At 28.6% G+C, this 14,918-nt stretch overlaps 1 protein-coding gene across 3 annotated transcripts in view; it reads right to left on the bottom strand.

The window, feature by feature from the left end:
- Window positions 1-14,918, bottom strand: part of LOC113552011 — an 83,216-nt gene that overhangs the window by 4,473 nt on the left and 63,825 nt on the right. For all 3 annotated transcript variants that reach the window (XM_026954654.1, XM_026954656.1, XM_026954655.1), the window contains 2 exons: window positions 12,422-12,549; window positions 11,333-11,515 (listed from right to left, as the gene is read on the bottom strand). In XM_026954654.1, coding sequence (XP_026810455.1) covers window positions 11,333-11,515; window positions 12,422-12,549 — 311 coding nt within the window. The remainder of the gene's footprint in view (window positions 1-11,332; window positions 11,516-12,421; window positions 12,550-14,918) is intronic.

Below are 14,918 nucleotides of genomic sequence, written 5' to 3'. Positions count from 1 at the left end.
CCCCCCCCCCCGACGACAAATAATTACCTATTATATTCATAAATTAATTTAAACTAAAGTTCTTTTATATTTTACCAAACTAGCTAATAAATGATAATTAATATGCAGTTGGTATCACAGTTTAAATTTTCTATGATGTTAAAATGCGTTTTAATAAAAAAAAAAATAAATAATTATTGTTCATTTCTAACTTTGACACCCTTTTTAACATAAAAAAAAAACAATCCTGTTTACGCTACGAAACTTTTGAAACGCTTATCAAAACTGAAGTTCCCGGACAACAACAAAATGACCAGTCATTGTAAGACCTACAGCCGCATAGTATATAATATTATATTACAATTCGAAATGAATTGCAAATTAAAAATTAAAATATATTATTTTATACTTTTATTGATTGATCATAAAAATGAACCGAATTTCGTTTATAGTCGGAGTTTACCTTCCATCTATACATATTATGTATAATATATTAATATGTGTGTATGTATACGGTCATATAGTGGCTGCGATCGGAGTAATAATAAAGATAAACTAAAATAAAACATTCGTATATATTCCGAAACCGGTTAAAGCATAACCGGAAACTGTAAAAGCGCCGAATGGTGTCAACGACTGATAGCAATAAAATACATTTGACTTTCGATAACTATAATATCATTGAATAACTTAATGGTCAGCGCGACTTCAATTGCGTGGATGGGACTTTTAGAAATCCCGTATACCTACAACGATCGGACATCACATACGCACTGGTGTACACATTTGTACACGTCACTCGACCGTTATACAAGTCGGCTGCAGTGTATCGGTAAGTAGTGTTATTAAAAATAATACACCAATGCTGTCGTTAACAAGGTAAAGCGCTTAATCGTGAATAATTGTGACAAATGAAAATCGAATTGAACATGGGTACGGGCGTCCTCGTGGATTTAGATAAATCGTGTTCGTCGTCGTGTGCGCGTTGGCCGCGATGATCAACGAAATCCGTCGACTTCTATCGCGCAATATATATATATATATATACATACACGCACATATTACAATGTCAGTATAATAAACATATTATACAGAGTGATTCACCGAACATGCTCTTTAGCCTCCATTTTTCCTTTAATTTATTAACATTTTGATTTATTTTACTATTTTTTAAGGCTATATATTCAATTATTTAGACATTTCATATATCATTTAAGGACTAAAAAAATGTGATGTGGCAATAAAAGCCATTATTTACCGAATAAAAACTAATATTTTTTTACTATAAATCATCAAAAAGATTATTTTTTTTAATATTTCGATGTATATCAATCAAAATTCGGTCTTCGAGTTAAAAAAATTTGTAACCGTAGAATTTTTACAAATTATAATTAGTTAGTAATTACTATAAATTTAAATTCAACATAGCCAAATTTATTATTATCTTTTGTATGCAAACTTAAATACTTCTGCAAATTTAAATTATATCAAAATGAAAAAAAAAATCATTGTACAGGAAAAAAAAGAAGTAGGTCTCTTGACTAAATACAAGATTTGTTCATGTGCATTACTTAAATTAAATAAAAAACCCAAGTATTATAATATATGGTCTAGCTGTAAGTATACTTAAAATTCCAAAAACTAAAATTTGAATAAATAATTTATTAAAAGAAGAAATCGGGTGAACACTGAACATTATTGGTAAATCACACCTTGTATATTACATATTATTATAATTGCCAAATGAAGATGACGAGATAGAAAAATGAAATTATTATTATTAACATTACGCATTGATTTATACCACGAAGTCAGAATAACATATACGATACTACGATATTTAGTGATTTTTTTTTTTAAATATTATTCAATTCAACATCATAAATATATAACCCACCGTTACTGTGTTGCAGGCAACAATTAAAAATAATGACAAAATAGTTTCGAACCATTATGATGCAGAAAAACCAACCCAGTTAAGATAAGTATCAAAACTTTGACGTTTTACCGAAAAATAGCATTGATGGAAACATCTCGATACTGGTTTCTGATCCGGTTTAATAACCATTTATATGAAATGATTAACGTTGTGAAACAGTGTAATAAATAAGACTGGTGTTTTAATTGCATTTTATTTAAATTGATGTATCATTCGAGTACTAATTTAATTTCATATCCAACTGTAATTTCAAAAATAAATAAGTAAACAGTTAAAGTCTCACTTTTCCGTTTCAACAACGAACGAGCGTTTAATATATGTACAATAAATTATATCAATATTATTTATACACAAAAGGAAAAACGCATGTATGCGATACACCATAAATTCATACATTATTATACGATACAAGAAAATATGCGTTCAACGTGAACTATATGGTCATAAATTACTAATAATAATGTTCTATTTGTTTATAAATGTAATACCATTAGACGTTGAGTAAGATGTACGATCTGGCTGTAACTCACTTTCATAAGCGTTCCGTGATGAAATCAGTTGTAGAAAATTCAATCGCCCAAAGTCCACAATTTGTGCATATTTCTCAATCGCGCAATTTTTATATCAATACGTTGTTATGCACCTACCTACGTCCTATATATTAAAATGAAAACAAAAATATTTCAAAATACTAAGGAAATATTATTAACGATACAACATATGAGATAGGTACATAAATATTATATACGCATATACATATGTTTCGATTATAAATAAATTATAATAACGCATATTGATTTAATTCCTCCTCCCCTCTTCACGGCCATTTTAAGAAAGAATCAATACAGAATTATTATAATATATTATATATTATACAATTCGAATATAAAAATAATATTTTATTATTTATTGTTTTTATTTACGTACGCATTTGCAGTGTATTGTGTATTCTAAATGAAAAATTATTATTTAGTATTTTAAACATTTGACATTGTACCTACTGTGATGTATATACATTTATACATATATAGATATAGGTGCTAAGACGGAAAAATAAAATAATATATTATAATATGAGAAATAATGTTTATGTGTAAATATTAACATATGCGCTGAAAACATTATTATTATTTTTTTTTAAATAAAATAAAAATGATAGACACTTTTATAATAATATCATGTATTCGTGTTTTAACTCCAAGAATAACTAAGAATATATTATTAATACGTTACGTGCTAATAACTGGTTGAGAATTTGTTTTGTAACTTTCAAATTCGTAACACATTATTATATACCTATATATAATGATCCACGCCGTTTAGAATAAGATAATATACTATAATATTTATATTCGATTGTCGCTACGACCCTAAAGTGAAAACACGCGAGACCGCAATGTTCATCATCATACATCGTTCGAGTGTCACTGCAGACGTCGTGTTGTTTAAGTTAATTAGTAATGGTCTTGAGGCGATTACGCACTCCACTACCCAGATAAAGTGAAACATAATTTTAAAATGTATGGTTATTTTAATGCGGTGTAGTAACTCAACTGATTTTATTGATTATGAACTTAATAATGGTTAGTGGTAACTGGTTTAAGATATAATAGGATTCGAACAGGATTGCAAGATTTTACTTTCTGGTACGTGCATCATACTATGTGGTATACCGGTATTACTAACCACAAAATTGAATCAATGACAGCGTCAATTTTTTTCTTGAAAATCAAAGGTTACAATAGATTTAAGACCTTTATAGAGAAGATTTGTTGAAAATAAAAATTAAACAAAAAATAGATTTCCAATTATTGCCGAAGATTTTCCTTATATGTTGCAAAGAAAATCAAAAAACTTCGATTTCTCTCATCTCAACGAGTTATAAAATAGCACGTTCGGTAAAACGTCGTTCATACATGAAAAATTTAAATAAATAGATTTAAAAAAAATAATGTTATAGGTGCAAACAAGTATGGTAGAATAGTATCCATATGAATTAAAAATGTTAAAATATTAGCATATTATACAAATCGAGTAATTTATACGTATCGCGTTGAACAACTGTATAAAATATATAATCATGAAAAACAAATAGAACTGATAATTAAAATGCGATATCTCCTGCATGATGAACTTTCACGTACGCTGCAGGATAATATAATTTCATCCGCGGTAGCAGTATGTCAAGTAATAATAATTAATATATTTTCTGCATAATATTCCTATTTTGCAATCAATTAAAACTGTACTAGCGGCCTATGAGCTAAAACGGTTTTATTTATATTTGCATTATGCACACTCCACAGTTCAGAGTTGTGCGATTAGTATGGTGATTTTATTTCCAATAGAAATCTATAATACCTCTGTACATGAAACGTAAGTATATAGTTATAAATTATTGATAAGATTATAAGTAATTTTATTAGTGTTTTAATTGTGGTAGCTTTATAGCATATCGATACGTTGTAAAATGAAACATATTTTATACTACGTGAAATTTCGGTCATGTCCTACTGCCAGATCGGTTAAAATTTCAATAATTTGTTTTCGTTTTTTAGAGATTTACGATCGGTTCCGAAAAAACCACACTTTTATTACAACGTTAATTTAACTTTATTTTGTTTATGAACGATAAAAAATGTTTAATATTTGCTTATTAAAAACTTATGAAAACTACTCTCATCGATTTTATTTTTATTAGGAGTCTGGACATTACAACATATTAAAATATAACTTTTATAAAATACATGAGGTACAGGGGTATACTATTTGATCCGATTATCTTTCTAGTTTCACACTTAACTCACAGCAACTTGCAATGAAAACTATGTGAAACAAGCTAATAACTTTTATGTACTGCTGCAATAGATATTATTTATTATTACGACAATGTAAAACTGCAGTTTTCGGTCTCAATGATACACCATATAATTAATGGTACTATATTTTATTAGATAGATTTTTGACCCATTAAACTTGCCCACTGAATTTTCAACCTCTCTCAAATAAACACTTATTTAGTATTTACATTATATGATTTGGTAGGTGTAGTATGGAAGTTTTTATTTTTATTTTAGGTCAAAGTTAATTTTAGTTATGTTATAATCAAGACGTGGTTTTAATCTCCTAAGGCACACGAAAAATACAATTTAATGCACCAAGCCACCAACAATACTACAACACATAAAAGTGCTCTTAAAAATCATATTTAATATAATGATAAAAATAATGATTACCCATACAAAAATTGGTTCATATTATTTAAATGTATGTATAATTTCGCGTTATCGCGATCGGTGTAAGTTGTATAAATAAAACAGTATATCAGCTATGTATACACGTTTACTAAATCTGCCAGCACATGATGAAAACTTAGTTAAACCGTTGTGAAATGAAAAACCCACATCCGATTTTGTCAAGATATTTTTAACATTTTACAAAATAAAAATAATATCTATGAAAATATATAAATAATTTAAAAATACCTATTTTCTTATTTTTTTTTTTTTAACGAATCATTTTATCGAACTATTATCACTCATATAACATATAAATAGGCACGAAAAATGTACTTAAAATAAAAAAAATATTTAATGTCAATGTTCTTTGTTGCGAAACAAATTTTATGCTTGGAAGGGAATTTTTTGTGATAAATTCAGAAATAATCGCATGCACATCTTAAGCCCGCATTAAATAGCACCTTATAATAATAATAACAATAACTGTGACGCCTCTGTGCGCCTCTGCAGCCCAAAAAACGATTATATATTATAGGTACGCGCAGCTTCAATCCTGATTATGCGGTGCATGCAGTCCGTCCGCTCATCATATGAAACGGTTGGCGATTTAAGAGCGCTGGCAAAAACTCGTCGAGACGAAAAACTGACCATACATATATAATAATAATACACGTAAAATAATAACACGACGATACGACGATGACAATATTATATGATATAATAATAATATAATGTAATATATTATGCGTTTGCGTACACGTTTTCTCGCACAGCGTGGCGGCGTCGACGACGAATAATAGTATTATATTATATTGTATTCGATCCGCGAACACGACAGACGGCCGCACGCGGATTATAATACGTTATGATATTTGCATACGGTTGTGTACGGTATTATAATATGCACGCGGATAGCCGTGTTTTAAACAGCGTCCGCAGCGCGACACGTCTGCCGGCGAGGTGGGTCGACATGGGTACGTACGACGAAACGCGCGTGTCGTCGAACAAATCTTTCGACATTATGTACACCCGACCTAAACCATCTACCCCGTTTCGAGTGTAATGTATGTAGCGACTATATGCCGTATAGTGTTACTATATTATAAAAACACGGTAGGTACACGCCTCGTCGGTGTGCATACCGGTGGTATACTCCACACGTGAGGCGAACATACGTTTCTGTAGATTTTTGTGATTTTTAATGTCCGGTTCAACGTTTGCCATCATATACTGACTTGTTAGAAATAAGTCATCTGCACAGTAACAATGCGATTATGTAAAAGGTAACTTATTTTATGTATATATACAAAAAAAAAAAACGTAAGTATATAATTAAAGTTTTTAGAGACATTTTTTTTAAATATAATTTAAAGCCATGTACGGGTAAGTACTGTATCATAGGAACAATGTACATTTTTATTGTTATTGTTTTACATTTTTAAACGACAGTGTTCATTTTAGCTATTTCAAAATAAGATTTATGAGTTTTCCACGCTCCGTTTCATTTATCAACTTACTAATTAAATACGTTACTTTATAGTTTATACTTATAAAAAGTTATAACTAATTAATTTCTCGTTCAAAAAAGTACAAGACTCAAAATTTAATGGCGATAAAAAGTAAATACATCATTTGTTTTTAAAAATTGTGTTTTATAATGAATTCAAATTATGTATGAAAAAAATAAAATATATAACATGAATGTTATAATATATACTACTGATATTTATATTTTAATTAATTATTTTTTATTTTTATGTTTTTAATTCTTCTCAATGGCAAAATTATAGACATTTGTTTTTGTGTTCAATATCTGACACAATCGTATTAAGATCGTTTTACATATCAGTAATTCCAGAAGAACATCATGGCAAACATCATAGTGTTCTCGATATTTTTTCAAAATTTCAAAAATATAATAAGATAACCTTCCTGATTACAGTTAACCTATTAGGTAACAACTATATTATATAGGTTATTGGAACGGGCATATTTTATGCGAAGTAGAATAGGTATATAACATTTTTATATAAACTAAAAATAAACATTTGAATATGTTTGTTAAAGATATTTTTTTAATTATCATGACGTGTGAAAAAGATTTACTAACTAGCTGAACTTAATAATTATGAAATTATTAACAATTTCACTATAACAAGTGAACATTAAAAAAAAAAAAAACCACTCGTTTTAGTTTAAAAATAGGTACTTATAATATATTAGTAGTTGAAATACCACAGTTTATCACATAAGGTATATGTTTAATGTTATAATTTTTTTTGAAAATATTTTATTATGGAGGATATAAAAAAATGGTTTTTTAATGTAATTTTTTCGTCTATAACCAATATACAGATGCAACTATACTGTAGATCTAACTTCCAGTGACATTCTTAATCGCAGTCCGCCCCTAATAAAAGTTTAAAAACCCATATCGCTGCCACTGTATAACGAGTAATAATAAGTACCTATAATATGATATTATTTTAGACAATTATTTTATTAAATATATAATCATATATACTTATTATAAGTATAATACTAGTATATGTATAATACCCGTATAATAATAATTATTACCGCGATACGTATCTAATATTTACCAATATACCTATAATAATAATAATAATAATAATAATAATACTATAATATTATCTGGCAGCACTTACACGGCACGTGTATTAAAATTATATTTAAACACGCCGTCCGTGCATGTCGTTTATGTATATTTTACTAGCGCGTAATAATATTATGTATGTGTTCGCGTATGTACGTGTGTTTGTGTGTACACTGCGAAACACTATCGATATTTGAACCCGTCCCCAAGTGGATACCTACCTATAATATTACGTGTGTGCGCGTGCATTTAACGTGTTTTCGGTCGGACATTGTTGAATGGCCAGACGACTCGCGTATATCGTCGTGATCAGAGGAAAAAAAATAAAACGATAATGAGCAAGGCAGCTGATGACTACGGCTTACGCGCGCGTTATGCTGTAGACCGTGCAGAGGACGTACCTATATCGGAGAACCGGAACGGTTCGACGGACGTAACTAAATATATACGCGCACGCGCCGCCACTGGGGTCGCCGAGACGATATTTATAATATTGTTATCTCGGATGTAAGACCAAAGGTTGGCTAAAGTGTTGCAAATACTAGTTAAAAACTTTAAGTTGCGTTATAGTTATTTTTTATAAACTATTATAGGTATTATTTGATAATTTCCAATACTTCGTAGCCGCATTATAATACGTACGTTGTAAATATGTTGTTTTCGCCATACTAACACATAACATACCGATATTTATGTTAACCTAACTGCTTAAAACTGGAGCTGCTAGATCTAAATATTGGTATGTTATGCGTTATTATGATGGAGACAACATATTCACATATGTGCATATGACGTCCTCTTAAGAACTTTTATAACAATTTTAGTTATTGACGGTGCTCGACTTGGCAAAATTAAAGTAGAAGGACTCTGTTTACTTTAAAAGAAAAAAATCGTACCTATTACTTATTTAACGTTATTGAGCCATGGGGGCTATGCCCCCACACCTCCTAATACCCTTCATTAAATTATGAAAAATATTTGTAAATAGGTAATCAATTAGAAAAAATAATAAATTAATATAAAACATAGGTAATTAGTAATTATTGTACCTGTTATATATATATTATATTAAGAAATAATAACTAACTCAAAAGAATAATAAAATTAAATAAATAAAAAAAAACCTTGACTATTTTTTTTTAGATGCACGAATTTAAGATTTATTTTAAATACGTTAATAAATTTAAAATCATAGTCTAGCTGATATAAACAATTTAAGTCAACAGTACGAGGAACTACTTAGTTTTATGTTTGGATAGATAACTAATAATCTATTAGTGCCTACAATAAACTCATATACCAATAAAAATAAAATTTGTATTTTTATCAGAAAAAAAATATTTTAACTTAATATTTTGACACAAAAAAAAACATTAAAATCAATGGTCAATCAAGGTTCTATAGGCTTTAGCCTACAATATTTATACCATAAACCGGGCCTGCTTATATAATACATTAAAAAATAAAAATGTAAATGAGACGTTTGCGGTTTTTGGTTTTTTAAATATTTTAATTTTTTCCATGTTTTTAATTTTGTTCTTCTTGGCGTATAATATATTGTATTACATTAGCTAAATTATATACTTTTATCGCTGGCATATAATATAGTTTTAAACGCATTCATTGCGTCTAAAATCAATTTGTAGATAACTAATTACGCGCGTGGTATTAGCCACTCGTATAGGTACTTAAGAGACGACGTTCCAGCAGTTGAAACCATATAATAATAATGTGAAATAGGAATATAATTTTATACCTACCTATACATTATGTTCGATTTTTTAACAAGTAATGACTGTTAATCAGTTCGGAGAATATCACAATGACTGAGAAATTCAATAAATGTGAAAAAAATATAATATCCACAATTTATTCATTTTACACATATATCTTTGTAATACTTTTTTGTAATACTTTTTACTATAATGACGTATGCAATGAAAATACATTTTACTTGTACAACTGTGATGTATAAATAAATACATACAGTATATATATATGCTAATCAATTCTAAGAGTTTTTTTAATGCATCTATAAAAATATTAACGTACCTTATATCGAAAATATATTATAATCGTACCTACACGGCTATACCTATTAGAAAAATACTAATAGATAATAATTCTTTATTTTAATTTAGTAATATGATTTAATACAAAATACCATGCAATATATTATAAATATAGTGTTATTTCATAACATACAGTATAAACGTTTTATTATATAATTTTAAAACAGTAAGTTTCTTAATCAGCCCTTAAACCGTACCATATAATATCATGTATGGAAGTATAAACTATATAAGAGCATTTTCAACAATCGTGTTTAGTATTTTATTGTTTATAAAATAAAAAAGCAAATCCATAAATTATGTTTTAATTATAAAATGCGTAGTATTGTAAATGAAAATGAATACATTTAAACTTAGGTGCTGATTAAGGACTGATCACTAGTCAAAGTAAAAACTGCAATAGATGAACTTTTTTGTTGTCGTAAATAAACAAATTATTGAAATAATATTTAATTATATGTAAATAAGATGAAACTAATTTATTTTTTAGATTATCTATGACAAAAAAAAAAATTAGTTGACTACATTTTCAAAAATTATCTACAATCAAAAATCATGCGAAATCGAAAAAATCTAAAAAAATGCTTAGGTACTTTATTTTATGATACAAAATATGTTTATAAGTTAAACTCATATAAAATTCTCAGAACAAAGATAAAATAATACATTAAAATCAATTTAAATATAATATATTTTATAAATAGTAAATTAGAAAAAAATTTAAGCATTTTTTATATATATATATATATATATGTGCATATATAAATATCGGTAATTACCGATCGTATGAAATTTCTGAAATCGATATAGTCTTAGGTAGTTCGTCTGGATGCTGTCCCCTGAAAACAAATTAAGAATTTTTCTACTAACAGCGCAATCATATTATATAATTCCAATTTGCGTGTGACTTTCTCAAAACATATATCGGTATATATCACCATTCGTAAAATATCAATTTATGGTCCATTTGCTTTATGTAAATGAAGAGACAAATATTATATTATGCATTATCCTTATTTTAGGTAGTTGTGAACACGTGTAAGTAATACCAGCCCCTATTTTATTTATATTTTTAAGTAATATAATAGTTTTGAAACGAGTAAACTGTACACATATAAAAAGCAAATAACGTACTTTTGCGACTGACATATTGTGCAATGTTATATATAAGGGCTGTATCGCAGTAGTTCTGTACTCTGCGTAGTACCGTGATGTCAAGAACCAAAATGAAATATTTCATCATTCTGCTTTATAGGTGGTTTTATATATATATATATATATAACTCGACTTATTATGTTATGTGTGTTTAATATTGTAGTGACAAGACCAGTGATCAAGTCTCGAGTTTCTCTTATCTTTACTTTATCACCGCACTTATAATTTAATGAAAGCTTAGTATATTTCTCGTATCAACATACGTAATATAATATTTTACGAGTCTGCAGGCTGCTGACGTTATGTACTTATGTATCATAATATAATTACCTGAAAAGCTCAACGTACAGCCCGTCTGGGTTGCTTCCGCCGTTCGGTTCGATCATTTCCATCTGTGACGGACAACAGTCTTCCTGACCACCGACAGAGACTAGATATTCTTGACTCTTACGACTAGACAGCCAATGATGATCGGCTACCTCGTCTTCTATCGATGTTTCTTCTCCACCTAACCTGAAAACCATCAGTTACGACATTTAAAATAACGAACTGGCCAGATAAAACGATGTATAAACATCTATACAGTCCGTGTGACAATATTGTGTACAACACAGCATTATAAGTGTATTATTTATTAATGAAACAGCCGGTTCTCGCTTATAGGACGAATAGTGGTTGTCCTCGGGCGCGGATTATACGTCGAAGGGGTTACAAAAGTATAAACATGTCGGAGAGAGAAAAAATAACAGAAAAATTATAACGCAGACAGTTTTTTGAATGACTTTATGCAAATGCTTAACGAGCGCGATCACAATTTAAAAACGCTTTACTGTCTCGTAAAAATCTCAAGATCCACCCGACGTCACTAAATTATATTGTATATTATTATTATTTGCGTCTCGCTATAACTATAGGAATAATATTAATAAGTGGAGTGACCGAGTGAGTATAGGCCAATTTCAACAGCCTGAGATGATCGTTTCACGTGGATTACACATACTCGTATTAACATTTTATTTTTGAAGGAAAAAAAAATACTCACGAACAGAAACTAGTCTACCGGTAATAATATAGTGTATAGAAGCAGAGTACCACCTATATGACGTCCCATACGGGTTATGCAAAGCAGCTTCGTTAAAAGAGGATAAATATAAAACGGTAATAATATAATATTAACCGGTGATTTACGCGACATCGTTTTTCGGTCTACCGTCTACCAACCCGATTGCTGCGGCCGTAGTGGTAGTATAATAGCTATCAAGCATAATATATAATCAATAAAAAGACTAGCCAAAATAAACGATAATATTTAAATAAATATAGGTAGGTACACATTATGTAGTATTAGAATGATAGTAATGTGCAAATACTTAACGACGACTACTATTTTATTTATGCAATAAATTAAAAGTTGTTTACCAGTCTTGAGAGTTTTTGTTCAGACTTTTGTTGTTGCTCTGACGATGCGTTTCGTTCGACCAATCTGTGGGTAATAAAGGTTCTGAAGCCGAATTTGCAAGCAAAACGCCAATTAATGTGATAAGCACCTGAAATAATATAAAAAAATTAATAAAAACAGAATGATTAATATTGGCCTAGTATCAGTTGATTTTTTAAATATTCCAACGTTAATTCGTGGTATAAACTCTGCTGCTAAGGTGTATTGCACGTTTCAACATTTATAGAGGTTTAACATTTATAAAATATTATATATAGGTTTTCTTTACAGATTATTTATATTTTATGAATAGTCATTAACATTATTGTATTTGTTCAGCTTAGTTGTTTTCTAACATTTTTCATTTGAAAAATATAAATGTATAAATACTAATAACATACAAGTACCTATATTATGGTAAAACACGTTTAAAAAAATAATATTTTATATGGATAGCTTCTATAAACTTGTACAACGAATGGGCTTATATTTTAAACAATTTTCACATAGGTATTGTATAAATGTAAAACTAATATTGTATATTAATAAATAACGTTGCATCATTTAGAAAAGTTATTTTTCTTAACCTCTATCAACACAGCTTATCACGTGTATTTTTAGATTCTTTTTTACCTTATATATATATATATTATGCTGATGTAATCCAGAAAAATAATTCATTATAATAATATAGAATCTTTTAAATTATTATTAACCACATACCACGAGGCTTAAAAAGAATAAACATATAAAAAAAAAAGTAGAGTTATTATCTGCCGGTATCGAAGTACCTGCAGTGATAACTTAAATACTATCGGAGTAATGAAGTTGTATAGGATTATAACACATATTTTATGGCCTTAGCTAATAAAATTCTATATTTATGATTTTTTAACTACATCCTTAATTTCCTATAACACCTTTACTTTATAAATGCAAAAGATTATTTAAATTTTTTTTTAAATATTCAATAAATCAAAACGAGTTCTGATTTTATATACTTTTATAAGACACAGAGTAGGTACACTTTACACTAAAAGAAAGATTTCAATTTAGAAAGGACCACGAACCAACCGTGTATATGAATGGTCACCTATATAGGTAATTAGGTATATTAGGTCATAATAGGATATTACAGTGTCTATGATTTTACAAACTATATCTTTATAAAACAATCATTATTTTATCGACATATGAATTTTTCCAATAATAAAATATTGGAGTTTTTCCAATATAGACACTATACTGATGATAAACAGTCGAAGACTTAACATATATTTTTTTAAATGTGTAATAAATAATAAATGGTTATAATATTTCAAGACCGATTACTCACGCTGCGTTAAAAATAGTTGGGTACCGTGATCTTTAAAAACTAAGCTAAAAAATATGAATATTATAAATAAAATACGCTAATTAGTAATGAATGACTTGATTATCTTAAAAAAAGCATTTAGTATCATATGAAGTCGTTGCACAGATGGGTCAAGGTGGGAAATTGCTTCTCTTGCGAGGGCTAAATTTTTTTTCTCCAGATATAATACGTTATTATTAGCAAATATTGAAATATTATCCTAAATTTTGAATCATGACTGATGATTTTTTCGTTTTTAAACACAAAAATCTAAAATGTATACAAAATATACATTGCGTACAATGAGTAAATTTGAGGGAAAGAATTAGTAGGCGTAAATGGGGAATTCACCCAGTGCCGGCACCCCATTGTGACTAATGTTAATAAATTATATTTAAAAATACAATAACTATTGACCACGAATTGTGTTACCAATAATTTTGCCTCCTCCCTGAAATATTTGCTCACGCCTATGATCTATTATATATATACCCATTGTATACGCCTATTGTACGTTTTTAGTCATATGTATCGTAACTAATGATGAATAATAATAATAATAATAACAATAAAAATATCGGTTACGTTATTATTTTAAGAAAATCAATGTATGACATATTATTGTATACTATATAGAAACGTGTCGTTTTGAACGACGGGGCCGTATACTGTTTATCATTATATTTTATTCAACTGCAGTTGTAAAGGTAAGCAAGTATAGGTGCGTATTGTATAACTAAATTTGCACGATTTTTGTCAAAAAATCTACCAACTCACCTCGTTGTTTTTCCAACGACTGTTTGTATTTTACCAATGCGCATAATATTATATATATTTTGTACCTACAACAACGATATTGACACGGCATGATTTCAGAAAAAAAAAAACATCACAATATATTAAGTTTCTATGCATACAACTGTCGACGTGGTAGCGTTGTTCGCGTACCACGGTAGTCGTTTTGTAGAAAAAAATCATCACAATCCATCGCGAAGCACACGCTAGCAATACGCGTCGGTAGGCATATTATGTATTAAAACGCCTAATCTTTTATAATCCCTATTTCACAATAACATCCTTCCAGTGAGTTGTCATCGCTGTCGCGTAATACCTGAAATATTAAA

Source organism: Rhopalosiphum maidis, chromosome 2 (genome assembly GCF_003676215.2).
Source record: "Rhopalosiphum maidis isolate BTI-1 chromosome 2, ASM367621v3, whole genome shotgun sequence".
NCBI classification, from domain to species: Eukaryota; Metazoa; Arthropoda; class Insecta; order Hemiptera; family Aphididae; genus Rhopalosiphum; species Rhopalosiphum maidis.
The sequence above is the reverse complement of the archived record's forward strand: the minus strand, read 5'-3'. Positions and strand labels throughout refer to the sequence as shown.